Source organism: Doryrhamphus excisus, chromosome 18 (genome assembly GCF_030265055.1).
Source record: "Doryrhamphus excisus isolate RoL2022-K1 chromosome 18, RoL_Dexc_1.0, whole genome shotgun sequence".
In the NCBI taxonomy this organism is placed as follows: Eukaryota; Metazoa; Chordata; class Actinopteri; order Syngnathiformes; family Syngnathidae; genus Doryrhamphus; species Doryrhamphus excisus.
Window position 1 is genome coordinate 9,832,236 of NC_080483.1, and position 17,993 is coordinate 9,850,228.

At 38.0% G+C, this 17,993-nt stretch overlaps 2 protein-coding genes and 1 long non-coding RNA gene across 4 annotated transcripts; 1 reads left to right on the forward strand and 2 right to left on the reverse strand.

The window, feature by feature from the left end:
- Nucleotides 1–741: 741 nt before the first annotated feature.
- LOC131105860 (PRELI domain containing protein 3B-like) lies at nt 742–5,760 on the reverse strand. Its single transcript, XM_058054281.1, has 6 exons — nt 5,592–5,760; nt 4,576–4,744; nt 2,827–2,916; nt 2,189–2,259; nt 1,972–2,074; nt 742–1,788 (listed from the first exon to the last, which is right to left on the reverse strand). The coding sequence occupies exons 1-6, from the start codon at nt 5,621–5,623 to the stop codon at nt 1,666–1,668; spliced, it is 588 nt and encodes a 195-aa protein (XP_057910264.1). The 5' UTR covers nt 5,624–5,760; the 3' UTR covers nt 742–1,665.
- LOC131105861 (uncharacterized) lies at nt 5,647–17,391 on the forward strand. Its single transcript, XR_009120006.1, has 3 exons — nt 5,647–5,728; nt 16,677–16,809; nt 17,191–17,391. It is a non-coding gene; the product is annotated as an uncharacterized LOC131105861 (long non-coding RNA).
- LOC131105857 (tubulin beta-6 chain) lies at nt 6,258–12,591 on the reverse strand. 2 transcript variants are annotated; one of them, XM_058054277.1, is made up of 4 exons: nt 12,465–12,591; nt 11,568–11,676; nt 11,376–11,486; nt 6,258–8,954 (listed from the first exon to the last, which is right to left on the reverse strand). In XM_058054277.1, exons 1-4 carry the CDS (start codon nt 12,519–12,521, stop codon nt 7,813–7,815), a joined length of 1,419 nt encoding a protein of 472 aa, XP_057910260.1. In that variant the 5' UTR covers nt 12,522–12,591; the 3' UTR covers nt 6,258–7,812. The 2 variants fall into 2 exon arrangements, with proteins under 2 accessions (XP_057910260.1, XP_057910259.1); XM_058054276.1 differs by having other exon boundaries at nt 11,376–11,676.
- Nucleotides 17,392–17,993: the final 602 nt, after the last annotated feature.

Here is a 17,993-nt window from a genome sequence, read left to right on the forward strand (position 1 = left end):
GGCTGTTCTATAAGTCGCCAGATGACATCATCGTCTACTTTGCATATCACCCGCATATGCTACTGTAAATGCTCTAGGGAAAAACAAAAAACGTGAGTAGAAACTCCAAATTAAAATTGTCTATTTAATCAAAATAAAATTATTAATCTCAAAGTTCTCTTAGCACCTGTTGACAAATGAGTACAAATGAACATTATTCCGGAACGCTGCATGATTTTCCACTTCATCCCCTCACCCTGTCTTCCCGTTCGTCTTGGGTTTGCAAAGCAGCATAATGACTCATTACTGTCATCTACCGGCACTAAGTGGAACTTCAACAAACGTGGGGAAGAGAGTTTGGGGTTTTCCGCACAGAACTACATTACGTAGAAAACTAATGAGCTGTACGTTTTTGTCGCCGCGAGTCCGCCATCTTGTGTGGCACAACCTTGTTCGTTTTCGACTTTCGACGTTTTTTTACTGATGGTTTCTGAAATTCTGGACGTGATAAAATGCACAACTGAGCGGGTGTAAACTACCTATATATGCCTATATACTAATGCCAAGTTGTGCTACACAAGATGGCGGCGTGTGCACTGAGATTTAATAAACCAACACTAGCTTGCTGCCTCTCCTCTGCAGCAGAGTGGAACAAGGTCCAGGCTCTCAGAGTTTGGATCCAGTAGGGAGATCCCATGAGGCTTTTTTGGGGCTTTCGCTTCAACGAGAAAAATAAAAGGGCTGACAACGGCATTCTACAAAAGAAGTCATCAAAAAGTTTTATTATATTACCACATTCTGGAGTTAGTTTGACCACTTCCTTTTACAGAGGCACAAGTTACAATTTCCAATATGTATTTTGAATAAATATCCATGTTGACATTCAAAAAAAAAATACACCAAGAAAAAAAAAATCTATCACAGTACGAAAACCTTCAAGTACTTCAAACATTCACTCTCTGACAGCTCCCTCTGAATGTGCACAACTGCATTTGTTTGGAAGTGCACAGAGAAGAATACAGCAGCAGAGGAGCAGCAAGACTTGTTGAAGTACAATACGTAGCCATGTAACCATTCTACTCTCTAGGTATCAATTTGACACTTCATACACTTCAGCGTCAGCAACATAATGATCCCTTCTTACAAGTTAAAATAAAGCCCTATTTATTAAATAACTACAATAATTACATTTCAAGCTTATTTACTGATACCCAGTACAGAATGTTCATAATGAGGTCTCAGAAACGTGTTGAAGAAGAGATTCCAACACCAAAAAAAAATTAAAATAACCCTAATAGTAAAATACATTGTGCTATTAATCGTTTTGTCCTCTGACATACAGAACCATTCCCATATGAAACCACTCCTGTGTCTATTGCTAATCTCCATACATGGAATTATGTCCATATATGGATGTATGACTGTGACTAAGACAATGCATCTCTGGGTGGTCCATCACTGTCCAATGAATTCCTGACAACAGTACTTTTTTGCTGGTTGTGGTGAGACTTTGGCACTGTATTTAGTGCATCCACAGATAGCACATGCTACATGTTCCCAGCATGATGTCCCCTGAGTGTGTGTCCCACCCCCTTTTGGAACCCACCACTGACTGCTGCCATAATGGAACTTTGAAGTAGCACCACATCAGCGCCTTTGGTGGATCAGTAGGAGGGAGCGGAGGTGTCATTGGTCAGAGATGGTGGCGGCAGCCATGGGGGTGCTGCGCATTGTCCCACGCGCTGTCGCTGCCAGTTCCTCAATTTCAGTGTTGAGTCGCCTGATCACCCACTCCATGGCTTCACGGCCCTAAAAGAGAGATTCAGGCTCTATGTTCACATTGCAGGGTATGATGACCAATTTGGAGTTTTGTAAAAATCTAGTCATTCAAATTACAAAAAAGAAATGCAACTGGTATTTGTAATGTAGTACAATATTTCATGCTAACACCTGTTAGCATAATAATAGGAATGACTGTCGTTATGTGCTCACCTTTCCTGCATTGGTGGAGATGGTGCTGGCTAAAACTCCCTCCAGGTAGCTGCTGAGACTTACTCCTTTCACAGAGATGATGGCTTCTTGTGTCAGTATTGTTCTGGAAAAATTTAGATTCATTAATAAATTAATAAATTGCCATGGAAGGAGGGGGGGGGGGTGACAACAACCAACAGTTCTGTGTGTTTTCATTCATCCACGCATACAAACTTACTTGTCAGCATCCTCTGGGTGAGGTTTATAAGTTAACTTCTCGTCTACTGACACCATGTTGGTAAAAGTGATCTGTAGTGGGGAAAATAGAATATCATCAAAAGTTGCAGCAAAACAGCACAACAAGCACATCCTCATTCCGCGACTAATAATAGGGCAGAATCTTGAGCATTGAAGGTAATAATCAGTGCCCCCACCCTTTGCAATTCTTTGCCCCCATTTACTCCGTGCTTGCCCTGACCTTCCCACCTTCATAAACAACTCAAAACCCACCTGTTTAAATCGGTTTTTAATGTCTACCTTTTTATACCTGACTGCTGTGCCCTGCTTTTAGCCTTGTTTTTAGCTCTGAATGAATGTACGGATGGATGTTATATTTTAATGTCTACTACTCTGTTTTTTTAGTTAACTTTATTTTTCTTCACTGTAAAGCGTCTGAGTATTCTGAAAAGCGCTACACAAATGTATTATTATTATTTATTATTAATAAGGAACAGATAAAGAAGGTGTTGGGGAGCCACCACTGAATAGTCATAATAATAATTATTACTAATAATAAATATATTCTCTTAGAGAGTGTTGGTGAAAACTGATCATCATCTTAGTTAAAAGCAGATGTTTTCATACATAAGTACTCACATTTGTGGACTGAAGCTCCAAACTCTTTTGTCGAGGATCAACAACCGAGTGCTCCTCAATGTACGTGCATGTCCGCGTGTTGCCAATGAGCTGTTAAAAAAATGAATAAATCATGGTTGTTGCATGGCTATTAGTAAAAAAACAAAAATAGAAATACTGGTAAGGTCACAACAGGCTTTGCAGGTTTGAATTACAGTCGTCCATTGTTTATTGCGCTCAATTGGCTCGGCAAATTTCCACAAAGTAGTATTCACTATTCATTCATTCATTCATTTTCTACCGCTTATCCTCACAAGGGTCGCAGAGTGTGCTGGAGCCTATCCCAGCTGTCTTCAGGCGAGAGGCGGGGTACACCCTGGACTGGTCGCCAGCCAATCACAGGGCACATATAGACAAACAACCATTCACACTCACATTCATACCTATGGACAATTTGGAGTCGCCAATTAACCTAGCATGTTTTTGGAATGTGGGAGGAAACCGGAGTACCCGGAAAAAAACCCACTCATGCACAGGACGATGGCCGAGGGTGGGATTGAACTCAGGTCTCCTCGCTGTGAGGTCTGTGCGCTAACCACTGGACCGCCGTGCAGCCCGTATTCAATATTAATAAATTGAATATTTTCTTGGTTAGAGCATAGAAACCTATTTATGACCTTATACAAACATTTTAATATTGTTAGAGTCCCGTAGATATTAAATAACACCCCTATAGTCACCTTTACACTCTCATTACCTAATATGGTGGACATGATAAGCAATAATAAGGCTCACCGTTAGCATTGGGAAAGTTCCTTGTTGTAATATCTCAAACATAATGCGAGTTGATTGTATGGCATTAAAAAAAGATCAACATCATATTATTGTACATCCTCACTACGTTTATCAGTTGTTTGATATACTGGACAGCTATTCTAACATTAATATGCCATACATAGATGTACACGCCGACAAAAATGCAAGCTCTGTTTACACCACTCTTGCCGAGAATCACCAACTCCGATAGCTTCTGCCCTCATAAACAGAGAAACAAAGCTTCTACATAAACAACAAACATTTTTTGTAGTTTATGTAGACAAATCAATGTTTGACTTCACATCCTTGGACGAGTGAAATTAAAATTCCATATTGAAATATCAAAAAAAAGGGGTAAACTGAAAAATATCCACACCATTGAAAACATTGACCATAAACAAGTCGGATAAATACATCTAAATGATGCACACACAGTCTCGATTCCAGACAATCTGATTACATTATCACTGACTGAGGCAGGAATTAAAAAGACGGCTATTCATAGACGTTGTCAGAGACAACCAGCACATGCTAGGACGTTCACGTAGAGGTCAGCGTTTAAGAACAGCGGCTGATTGGATAACGTGCGTTCAGACTGATGCGTGAACAGGAGAAACAGCCTTAGCATGCTTGAACGGGTCATCTTTTCAGAGCTCACAAGGTTCGTGAAACAAGAGATGGGTGTGAACGAATATGAAGGCCCCTACGTTCTCGTGACCTGTCGGAAAGTTACATCACATGGCGTCATGGGTTGTAGTTTAGCAATGACAAAAATGGCACCCGCTACTATGTTACAGTCAGAGAGCAAGGACAGAAATAGCATTGTAAGGTCAGTCACACTGTGAGGACCACAATGGATACTTTTCATACTTTTTCTGTGGTCACAATTTGCTCCTTTTAATAAGCCGACAAAGGTTCATATTAGAGTTAGTAACAGTAGCTTTGAGCACTCACAGATTTAACGATAGACGGAAGACCCCACTCTGTGCTGAGCAGCCTTTTGCTGTGGAGGCGTCCGTGCTGGTCGATGCTGCGGTCCAAAACGTCAACACCGACAACGCTGGGATTCATGGGGTTGGGGTACTTCTGCATAGCAGCCTTGGTCACCGTCTCCCATGGGTGACTATGAAAACAGGACACATTTTGGGGGGATTAAATATAACTACAAACATGTTTCATATATAGCAATATCTCCTAAATTCTGAAGAAAAAAGGTTATAAATAAAAATGAATTAAATCACTGTAATTAACAAAATATGATATTTCTTTGACAATTTAATTGTATAACTATAATTTGTGTTATGCTAATATTGTATTACAGACTCCTTCCTGCCAAAAAAAATACAAACAGTAGAAAGACCTGCAGGATATATTTTTATTGATTTCTTAATCACATATAATCCCTTGGATAACTAGTAAGTCACCAACAGAATGGTCAAAAAGACAGTAAATATGGACAAAAAACGCATGGTATTATTCTTGCAACTAAAGTCTGAATTGATTGAATGCTGGTTTCCATGGAAGCGCATGAACTTGCGACCATTGCTGGCTGGTGACGTCACAGACGCAGTGACGGGGAAAATGTAGGGGAAAGGTTGAACCGGCTGCTTACGCAATATCGACGCCGAATTCGTTACAATACACGTTTTGGTACGTCTATTCGTAACATACTGTTACAAGTGTGAGATTGTAAGCATTTATAGACTGGCGACAAGTGTATACTGGCAACACTAGCATGCTAGCAAAGGATGCTAACCGGCTAGCAAGATAGCTAAGGCAAGTAATTCTGTTTCTATGCTACACTCATTAACATCGTGTATTAGCCATCCACAATATTGCCACTTTATTATAATACCATATACGTTTTATTGTTTATTGCCGGAGGTTGTCTAGAATCAATGCACCCCGTCTTTATGTACATTACATAAGCAGCAATATGTGTTATGCAAGGTATGATAGTAATGGCTCACTTGAATATGTGTTCAGATGTCCAAATCTTCATGGCGCCCCGAGCTGACTGATGATATCTGAAGATAGATGGAGTGATTCGCCGGCGTGAACAGACGCACTGAAGCCTTCGTGATGCCGGGTTCGAGTCAAGACAGAGGTAGGTAGTCTCCTCCCTCTCTTTTCCTGTATGTAGTTGTCACATGTCCAGTGTCATGACGTACTTCCGGTTTTTACACCGCTTAAACATGGTGCATGACAACTGATACAGTAATGAAAATACACTTGCATAACAGCACAGGAAGGCGTATTTTTAGCTGAAGTGTTCATTTGTCAAATAATAGCAGTTTAGTTTAGGTTTTTTTTTTTTACTTTAAACGTTAAGCATAAATGTGGTAACCTTGAGTGTTACACAGTTTTGCAAGTTGAAAGTTGACAGTTCTCTGCAACCTTGGAAGGACAGGAGTGGTTACTGATGACACAAAAATGAATGAAAATGTATTTATTAATCCAGGGAGGAAAATTACGGCGCACTGTATAGTCACACAACACACGAGTATGAAATATAGTATAGAATACATAAGCAAAAAGAAAAGCAAGAATTAAAAAAAATCACAAGCAGCATTTAGGAAGTATTTTTAATATGTAAGACTTACAAAGTTACATATTTGCATATAAATAGTATGGGCTCAAGTTTACACAATCAGTGCATGTGATAGGTGTATTATTTCTAAAAGTACAATAAATAGTGATTGCCTTGAATTACATATTCAAGGCAATTACAAAATATATAAATATTTTGTAAATATTTCATATTTCCAGCTTTTCAGTGTGACCAAATATTAACTGATTATTCCGATGCTTAAATTATGTGTGGATTTCTATTGAGTGGGCCATTGTCCTTGTCACTAAGGACTTTGTGTCCTTGTTGTCCTCAGTAGAAAGTGGCAATCCTTATCATTAAGAGTCCTAATTCCAATGCAAAACCTTATTTTTGAGCTAAGCCTGCACTTTTTTTCTTTGTATTCACAATTTGTGTAGTCTTTTTGGATATTATTAACCACAGCACAATAAAAAAAAAATATAAGAATCTAGACAACTTTATTGCAGGAACATTTGCACCAACTATTCAAACTATTCAAGCTTATCAACATGGCACAGACACTGAAGGCAATATGATGTTTAATCTCAAAGTCCCAGACCACTTCTCTCAGTGGGAGGAAACGGAGTGACATGACAGACAGCCAGAACACACTATCAGCTCCAATACAGTCCATCACTCGAGTTAGTCCTAGAGTCCTGTTACACTAAAAATATCTTTTAGTTATTGTAATCGAATTCTGTTGAGGATTCACTGGAAAAACAATACTGGAAGAATAAAAAATACAACACAGAATATCTTATATATTGTAGAATATATAAAAATATTTTACAACTTTTTTTTTTTTTTTAGCAAAAATGCAACTTCATTGTAGCAATATTAAAACTTTTTTCATTATATGATTATATATGTAATTACATAATGGGTCTTCAGAAACATTTTAAACACAATCGAATTAAATGCAGATGAATTCAAACAAAGACAGTAATGCATATATATACAGCCAAAAATACCCCTCCATTCATTTGAATCCTATATGGCTATGAAGGTATCTTACAAGCATACAATCCATGCAACCAAAGTATAATTATATTCATATTCCACAGCACCATGTAGTAGCATTTTTTGATAGACATATATAATATATATTCCATCTATCTATTTTGTATGCCGCTTATGCTCATTAGGGTCGTGGGTATGCTGGAGCCTATCCCAGCTGTCTTTGGCAAAGAGGCAGGGTACACCCTGGACTAATCGTATAATATATATTAGTTATTTTTCTAAAGCGGCATACATATTTAAAGATAATATAGGCAATTTTGGTCCCGATTCCTTTCCTACAAATCATCCAATGAAGAGAAGAGACCACAATGGAGTTGCCAGGTAAGCTTACAGCTAGCCTAATCGCTTCTTCAGTTTTAGTCTCTGGCAGTCTGGGTCCACTGAGGCACATTGTTGCCTCTCACAGGCCAATGCTGGTACTACATCAAGTCACGTTGGTTGGTATTTGGGACTAGCCTCTTAATAATTGGTGGACAGATGGTTAAGTGTGTGGTGTTTATTGTCAAAGTACATCACACACTATAAGTACATTGTTATAAAGATCTTTATACTTAACCAGACCACGTACCCACAGTCTTTCCTTAATCGTCAGTTTCTCTACTTGTTTCTGTCACTGTTTCCATTTGAACTTCCATCCGAGACTGAACCACTGTGGCCACGGCCTTCAAGGGCGCTTCCTCCTCTTCGTCTTCCAATTCTGACTCCAAATCAGCTGTGGCGTCTTGGTACTGCTGGTATTCTGACACCAGGTCGTTAAGGTTGCTCTCGGCCTCGGTGAACTCCAACTCGTCCATTCCCTCGCCAATGTACCAGTGGAGGAAGGCCTTGCGTTTGAACATCAGGGAGAACTGATCACCTATTCGACTGAATATCTCCTGGATGGCTGTGTTGTTGCCGATGAAAGTGGAGGCCAGTTTCAGGCCTCGGGGCGGCACGTCACATACGGCGACCTTGACGTTGTGAGGGATCCAGTCTACAAAGTAATTGCTGTTTTTCTGCTGGATGGACAGCATTTGTTCATCCACCTCCTTGGTGGACATCCGCCCACGAAAGACACCGGCGACAGTGAGATAGCGGCCCCTTCTGGGGTCGCAGGCCGTCATCATGTTACGGGCGTCAAACATCTGCTGAGTGAGCTCAGGCACTGTGAGGGCTCGGTACTGCTGACTTCCGCGGGCCGTTAGCGGGGCAAAGCCTGGCATGAAGAAGTGGAGACGGGGGAACGGTACCATGTTGACCGCTAGCTTTCTCAGGTCTGCGTTGAGCTGCCCAGGGAACCTCAGTGACGTGGTAACACCGCTCATGGTCAAGGACACCAAGTGGTTGAGGTCCCCGTATGTGGGCGTGGTCAGTTTAAGCGTACGGAAGCATATATCGTACAATGCCTCATTGTCAATGCAGAAGGTCTCGTCTGTGCTCTCCAGGAGCTGATGGACCGACAGGGTGGCGTTGTAGGGCTCCACCACCGTGTCTGAGACCTTAGGGGAGGGCATGACACTGAAGCTGGCCATGATCCGGTCAGGGTACTCCTCTCGGATCTTGTTGATCATGAGGGTTCCCATACCGGAGCCGGTGCCGCCACCGAGGGAGTGGACCAGCTGGAAGCCTTGCAGGCAGTCACAGCTCTCGCTTTCGTTCCTCACTCGATCAATCACCTGTTCTATCAGCTCGGCTCCTTCTGTGTAGTGGCCCTTCGCCCAGTTATTGCCAGCACCGGAGTTGCCTGGATGGACAAAATAAACACGTTTCATTCACTTTATATAAGTTTCAGGTCTGGGTTGTTAATAAATGTTTAGCCTCAACAAAAAAAATCAACGCAACAATTTCCATTAGTCTTTCTTAGTTATGACAACTTAATTTGAAATTGCTTTGAACCAACAAACAATATTGCATTGCACAAATTAACTTTTCCTCTTCACTCAAAGCCCATTTTAAGTAATGCTTACTGAATAATTGTTGTCATAGGGACAAGTTTTTAAGTTCGTAACTCAAGGTCAACTGACTTAATCATTTTATTCAAAGTAGTTTAATATGTTGTCCACTTAATTATAATAACAATGCACATAGCTTTTTAACTAGCAGTAACTTAATATATAGGCGGCACGGCGGTCTAGTGGTTAGCGCGCAGACCTCACAGCTAGGAGACCAGGGTTCAATCGGGCATCTCTGTGTGGAGTTTGCATGTTCTCCCTGTGCATGCGTGGGTTTTCTCCGGGTACTCCGGTTTCCTCCCACATTCCAAAAACATGCTAGGTTAATTGGCCACTCCAAATTGTCCATAGGTATGAATGTGAGTGTGAATGGTTGTTTGTCTATATGTGCCCTGTGATTGGCTGGCGATCAGTCCAGGGTGTACCCCGCCTCTCGCCCGAAGACAGCTGGGATAGGCTCCAGCACCCCCCGCGACCCTTGTGAGGAAAAAGCGGTAGAAAATGAATGAATGAATGAACTTAATATATATATATATATATATGAAGAGCTTGCAACCAAAAGGCGCTAAATCCAATTTTCACTAAGTTGCATGTTTTTCATGAGTTTAATAGACCTCTGTCATGTGTATCCAAATCACATATTTTGGTCTTGAAATCATTTTAAAAAATATGAAAAAAAGTGATATGAAATTTATGCTTTCAACCAAAAGACGGTATTTTAATTTCAGATTTCAACCAAAAGGAGCTAAATCCCTTTCTTTATTCTTTATTCTGATTGGCCCAAGTTTCCCATCTATTGATAATCTGACCAATCAGAGAGAAGAATACAATTGGCACTGCACATACAGAAAGCCAGTATCAGTGCGCATCCTGTTTTGTTTGTGTACATTAAGTACACGTATGATAGTTACAGTATGTTATGCAATTCAGGAGAACACAAATTGTGTTTTTACAGTATTCTGTAACATGGAAGTTTTTTTTACGCCATAAAAGGCATGTCTCTACCTTGACACCTCCAACTTTCATGAGAAACATTAATTTACTTGTACTAAAAAACATACAATGTAAAGAGTTTGTAATTAGATGATTTTTTGTCACTGTCACCTTCATGGTGCAGTCAAATATGAGCACTGCTTTTAATAAATTTTTTATGATTGTCTGCAAATTGTTATTTTTCATGTGTCGCTCTACTGCAGCCTACAGGTTGAATGCACCTGCAATGATCATCATGGAATGTGGATGATGTTAATGTGTGCTATAATATCTTAACAAAATTTTATCAGTAACAGTGTACTAGTCGTAGGTTATAACATTTTGTTTCTGTAATGTGTGAAGGTGAACGAGTGCATGTGTGTGTGTGTGTGTGTGTGTGTGTGTGGGTGGGGAGGTGTATTGTATGTTGAGAATGGCTTCTGTGTTGTAATTATTTTATTAACATAGCACATTAAAGCACCTTATATTCTTTTACAACAATGCCATTGAAGAAGTTAAAGGTGACTTTAGTTTATTTAATTTATTTCAGCCAAAAGGCGCTAAATCTGAAAAAAAAATTATTAAAAAAATATATAAAATACATGGTGTGTGCAGGATTTTTATAGCATGCATTTTCATGACCTATATTGATAGCCCTTTCATTTGCAATATAGACTTGATGACCAAATAGATTGATATGTGCGTAATTAAAAATGATTGATTTTTTCGAAATCAGTCAAAATGGATTTAGCGCCTTTTGGTTGCAAGCTCTTCATATATATATATATATATGTGTGTGTGTGTGTGTGTGTGTGTGTGTATTATGTTACCAAGCTAATTTTATTAAGTCGTGGCAACTTGAATTTTGTTTTAAGCTTACCAACAATAAAATTTGAGTGTATGTGACATGCTAAATTAAGTTCATGTAATAGCCAACATTATTATTTGAACATAACTGAAAAGATAAAGTTAGCAACTTAGAAAGTTTATTTAAATCAATTAATTACATTCTTTACATTGCATTTATGTATTAAATCAAGTGGTGTCAACAGATACTCTGAATTACTTTTTAGAGTGTACTGTAAAGACTCAAATGCTCCTCTGTGGTTGTAGCTAACCTGATATAGTTTATTAATTATCTTCACAAGATGGCAGTCACTGCTTTTGAAATGTAATGAGTGCTCAGCATCCAGCAGCCTTGTTTTTAAAATGGCGGTTCATCAAAATCAACTGCAGCTCACCGTGGATGAAGTTGTCTGGCCTAAAAAGCGCACCAATGCGGCTTCCCCTGATGCTGTCCATGGTGCCAGGCTCTAGGTCCACCAGCAGTGACCTGGGTACATATTTACCACCTGGATACACAATGGACATTTCTTTAGCATTTCTTAATATTGTTAATAACTTGGACTCTACTATAAGCAAAAGTGGCTGACCATGTGCTTCATTGAAGTAGACATTGACCCTCTCCAGTTGAATGTTGTTATCTCCATCGTAGATGCCGGTTGGGCTGATGCCATGCTCGTCTGTGATCACTTCCCAGAACTATGAAGAACAACATTAAAGTAAGACTTTTAGAGTGATATTTGTACATATGCATATATATGTATGTGACACACACACAGCATCTTGTGTACTATTCATACAAAACGATACCAACTGTGTCAAAACAAGCGGACATGTCAAATGTGTCGCTTTAGTCATATTATCTTGTTTTTCCTCTTTCTTGTTTTACGCTGCCAATGATAAAAATGTCACACCCTCACCAGTGTCGCTCTTATCTTTGCCCAGAAAACAACGTCACTCACTGTTATTGGCACCACGATACCGCATTTTGTGTCAATTTGTGTCAATGTGAGCGAGAAGTGCATCATGCACTCTGTTAATACTACGCAATATTTTATATAAATCATAATATCATCATTATTATGATTATAGTTAATGTTATTCTTATTATGTTATGAATTTGTTATGTTAAATATGTTAATTATTTTTATTACTTCTTAGTAATTCTTTATTCTGTCAACCATTTTTATACATATCAGGGTAATGTCATTATTATTATTAGGTATTTTGAATTATTATTTTTAATACAAATTACTGTACAATTGAAAATGAAGAAATTACTATAATAGGTTTTGCTAATGCACACACAGAATAAAAAATAAAATATTGAACACACATTTTTTCAAAACAATTATATTACTAAAAAAATACATTCATAATGATATATAATGATCCATGTGGTATTTCACTGTTATTTTCTGCATAGTACACAACTTTCCGATTTAAATTATATTATAACAATAATAATTTTGCATGAGGTTAATTACCTTTGAGCCGATTTGGTTTCCACATTGTCCAATTTGCAGATGTACAATTTCACGCATGATGACGAGATGCGTAAAGTACAATGAGGGAAGCAGGTGGAAGCCTCTGATATCTACGCTGCAAAGCTCCAACTGCTCTTATATTCAGCAGTGATGTCATCACAGATGTCAGCGGGGTGGGGGTCGGGGGGTCACCCCAGTCGCTGCTATGTCAGGGGACTACATTGGAAAGCTTGATATGCTGTAGCGTCATAAAATTATCTGCAGAACTTTTAGGATAAATAACTATATGCATTAACTAATAAGGTAGTAGTAAAGAAAGTTATAAATAATTAAAAAAGTTAATATATTAACTCCAATTTGTACTGTTTTTTAATTACTGTCCGACTATTAATGATGTGAAACATAAAATCTTTAACAGAATGGACTTAGATTGTATGATAAATTGAGTATTCATAAAAAATAATAATTGTTTTTATTATCCAAACATAAAAAAGGAAAACAAGGAAGACCTCGAAAACTCCTTACTTACAATCCACTCCTTTTTCCGGACCAACAGAACTTAAAGGAAATGTTTATTGGAGAATGTATTATACTTTTTCCTCACATTTCTTGCACTTTTTTGGTGCTTTGTTTTCTTTTTTATCATGGTCAAAATGAATAGATTAAAAATGCATGAACATATATATGAACATACAACAGAAAAATAAACACAAAAGAAAATGTGTATTACACTGTTATTATCATAACAATAATAATTAAAGGACATTACTAAAGTTAAAAAATAATTCAAGACATTCAATGTGAAATCCAGACATTTGACATACAACATTTATTTGTAATAAGAGTGTGAGAGCCTTTTTCACATTTCACACAGGATTATATAATATAATATTTATTATATATATATATATATATATATATATATATATATATATATATATATATATATATATATATATATATATATATATATATATATATATATATATATATATATATATATATATATAACCAGGCCTTAACCAGGCGGATTACTTTTGTAATTTTCTTTGTAATTTATTTTGTAATTTTTTGTAATTTTTTTCAATTTTTCTCGTTTTTCATTTTTTCTCTTTTTCTCATTTTTACCGTTTTTGTCTTTTTTCAGTCATGTCATTTTTCAAATTTCACAAAAATGAGACAAAAGTAATCAGATTCAATAGTAATCCGCCTGGTTAAGGCCTGGTTAAGGCCTGGTTAAGGCCTGGTTAAGGCCTGGTCACGGCCTTTTCAAGGCCTTGAAAATGGCCTTTTCAAGGCCTTGAAATTGGCCTTTTCAAGGCCCGGTCAATGCCTTGAAATTGGCCTTTTCAAGGCCTGGTCAAAGCCTGGAAAATGGCCCTTTCAAGGCCTGGTCAAGGCCTTGAAAAGGCAGATTTCAAGGCCTTGAAAAGGCCATTTTCAAGGCCTTGAAATCTGGCCTTGACCAGGCCTATATATATATATATATATATATATTATAAATTATATAATTTATCATGTCAATTTTTTGTCCAAATGTCCAAGTTTCCTTAATGTGAAATTGCTAACTTTGATGTTTGCTACCATCTAGAGGTGTACTAGAGATACTAGTGCTGCCAGAGCAGTTACATAAGGTGTTACATAGTCAAATGAACTCTTTTTGCAACTTGTACTGTACTGTATTTATTTTCTTATTTAAGTACACCCCAGTCCCCTGTCCCAAGGGAGCAGTTTTACCACGCCTTTTCAAACCGAGCGTTTTGAGCCATCCCAAACTTTATTCAGGGCTCACTTCTAAATGCACAAACCTCATTATCTGAAACTTTGGCAACGCAAGAATACAACATTCTAACTATATTTATAGGTCAGAAAAGTGGAAGAAGCATAATAGCTCCCCTTTAAGGTTACTTTCTACCTTAATTGAAGATGTGACTGTTCCCAAAGACACAATGTTGCAGCGAGAGCAACTACCACCACCTTCAACGAAGGAAAAAGTAACCTCAAGTGTCCATTTATCACTTTCATTCACTATTTATATGTATTTGTATGCATTTCAAATAGTTTTCTGTATGTATGTGTTTTGTGTTGATTGAGTTTACATTATTTCTCATTGGAAAATGATGATGCTGCACGGCGGTCAAGTGGTTATCGCGCAGACCTCACAGCTAGGAGAACCGAGTTCAATCCCACCCTCGGCCATCTCTGTGTGGAGTTTGCATGTTCTCCCCGTGCATGCATGGGTTTTCTCCGGGTACTCCGGTTTCCTCCCACATTCCAAAAACATGCTAGGTTAATTGGCGACTCCAAATTGTCCATAGGTATGAATGTGAGTGTGAATGGTTGTTTGTCTATATGTGCCCTGTGATTGGCTGGCTTGGATAGGCTCCAGCACCCTCGCGACCCTTGTGAGGATTAGTGGTAGAAAATGAATGAATGAATGAAAAAGATGATGTGGTTAGTGTCCATTTTGGTTACAGTCGGAGCTTCGGGAACAAATTAATGACGCTAACCAAGGTTCCACTGTATATACAGTATATTTTCTCATATGACCGGTTGATATTATGTCCAAAATAAAGCAAACCCAACAGCATCAACCAATTTAGAATATTGTAACTAAGCCTCATTCTTGTTCTTCTGGTTAGAAAAAGCACCAGTCATAGTGTAGGAAACTGCATATTGTTGATAAAAAAATACCCTTTTTGTATTGGATCCTTATCCAAAAAATCCTCAACCTCAACAACAAGAAGACGATGAAGGAAATAAATAGTTTCTGGGCCAAAGGCAACAGGTGAAGGTGTGTGTTGTTCCTCCATGCAGGCCTTTAGATAACATTTTGCCACCAACTTGCCTCAGAGCTTTTTACATCACGACTCCTTCCACTGTCTGCAGGGGTTCATTCGGGAGCCGCAGTAGCATTTAGTTTTCTGCGCTGACCTTTATGTGTTTTGCCACGAGCTCCTTCCTCCTCTGCCTCTTGACGCATTTGTGTGTGTGTGTGTGTGTGTCAGTCTGACTGTTTGTGTGTGCAATACTCATGTGTGATGCAAGCATTTTTATTAAGCGTACCCTATTATGAAAAAGTGACTTTTTAATGATGTTCTAACAGCAATAAGTGTTCATGAACACCAAACTAACCCAACAAATAACCTCCTTCCTCAAGGAATGTGATACCGCAGCTGGATGAGCCTGTTCCGTGTATTGTACGTAAATAAGCAGGCTTCTCTGCACATATTAAAACAACAAAGGCTAACCAAGCATGATGTTGCTGTTAAAATGTAACGGTAATGGTTTTATTTCATTTGAACATGCATCAGATTACAATTGAATACATACCATAATCAGTTCAGTTCCACATGTCCAAAAGGAGTAGGAAGAAGCAAAGCTTATTAAATCCTACCCCTCCATCTGGTACTTTTACAATCAGTAACTGTTACATTTGTTCACTTCCTGCTTTCCATAATACAGTTGAAGTTTTTTTTTGTTTTTTTTTTGTTTTTTTTTTAAATAATGTACCTTGTACCGAAGTACAATGTGATATGACCATCCAATGACATAATGTGTACCATAGTAAGTGTCAATATAGTGATATGTATAGCACATCATGACTGGTTCAAGACTCTTCATCCTTGTATTTAGCAAACATCAACTGCTTGTATTGTTTCTTGAATTGGCTCATCGTTGTGCATTGTTTGAGGGTCTTACTCAATCCATTCCATAGTTTGATTCCACATACTGAAATGCTATGGCTTTTTAACGTAGTCCTAGCATATAAGTGTTTCAAATGTAGTTCTTCCCTGAGATCATATTTCTCCTCCCTTGTAGAGAAGTATTGGATGACATTTTTAGGTAATTGGTTATTTTTAGCCTTATGCATTATTTTAGCTGTTTGAAGATTAACTATATCAGCAAGTTTAAGTATTTGTGATTTTAGAAATAAGGAGTTAGTATGTTCTCTGTAGGCGGCATTATGAATTATCCTTACTGACCTTTTTTTGCAGTACATTTAGCGAGTGAAGGTTGCTTTTATAGCTATTACCCCATATTTCCACACAATAAGTAAGATATGGTAGAACGTAGTCCCAGCATATAAGCGTTTCAAATTTAGTTATTCCCTGAGATCATATTTCTCCTCTCTTGTAAAATGTGAGTGTAATGTTAGCACTTTAGCTCACATAGTTATGCTAATTTAACATTTGTGTCCTGTGCGCACAGTAGTGCTTCTTGGGGACATTTAAGGAGAAACACTAATGCTAATGCTCTGATGCGGGCCAAGCTGCGGACTACAAACAGCCCCTGTACCACACTTTGGACACGACTGCCCTTGAAACCAACAGACAGCCAAGAGGTGTTTCTTATTTTCTGGTTTAGATCACTGAATTGGAAAGAATTCCCACTAAGTAACCCTGACATGAAGTAAACTAAGAGTTTGTCCTTAATTATGACTTAATTCAGACTTTTTGTTAAGTAAATAATCCCATAAGTGTTCAGTCATATTTTTGAAAATCTACAAAGTATTGACCAAGAAGGTGTGTCCAAACTATATATTTATAAAGATGCTTACAATAGAATAGTACATAAACATTAGATTATTGAAGTAATGCACATGACTGCATTGTTCAGTCATGTGATGGAATGCACTCCAGCAGCCTACTATTGCTGAATGGACGGTCAATGATAAAGCAGTAGAAGGTTAGTGCTATTGATTGATACATTGTGCAATGGACAGGTTGACAAGGACTGGACTTCAAAGAGGGCGCTTCTTCCCCTTGTGGACCTCCACTCGATGACGCTGCAGGCAATCATGTGATCTCTCTGCCTGCTTCATTCCAGATGTGTCAAGTCAAAGTAAGACAAAAACAGGACATAATGTCACAGTCACTTCAAAGTAAAAACACATTTCTTTTAGGTAATGAAATACATGTATTGTGAGTGGATTTGTGCATTTGTGTATTTTTTGTTGTGCAGTTCCAACTATTGAAACATGTCTAAATTGTTGTTATAGTACAATCTAAAATTGTTCAAATATTACAGAAAATTAAGAAGATATTAGTTGGATAAAATATATTTTTGTTACATACCCAATTGTTCAGTTCAAAACTTGGGAGTGACAAACATAGCACTCCTACCGTAATGATCCTCAAATAATCCTCAAAAACAACACCACACTCTTACCATGTATAGGATCTTTGACCAACATTTTTGCTGCACATTCTTAAAAACAGCAGTGTTGCTTCAAATAGAGAATCTTTAACTAGCATTTATACAGTAGGTAAGCTGGTATGGAAAGTCTGTGTAGCATTTTTGCAATCCAAGCCTTAAAAACAACACAAAGCTCTCGTAATATAGGGGATCTTTCACTGTTTTTTTTTTTTTTTTGCAGTAGATCTCACTGTTTTTATTTTTTTTCCCCAGTAGATTTCCAAAAACAGCAGAACACTCCTTTGTTATAGAGGACCTTTGACCAGCATGTTTGCAGTATGTTCTTAAAAACAGCAGGGTGCTTTTGTCAAACGGAGAGGATCTTGACTA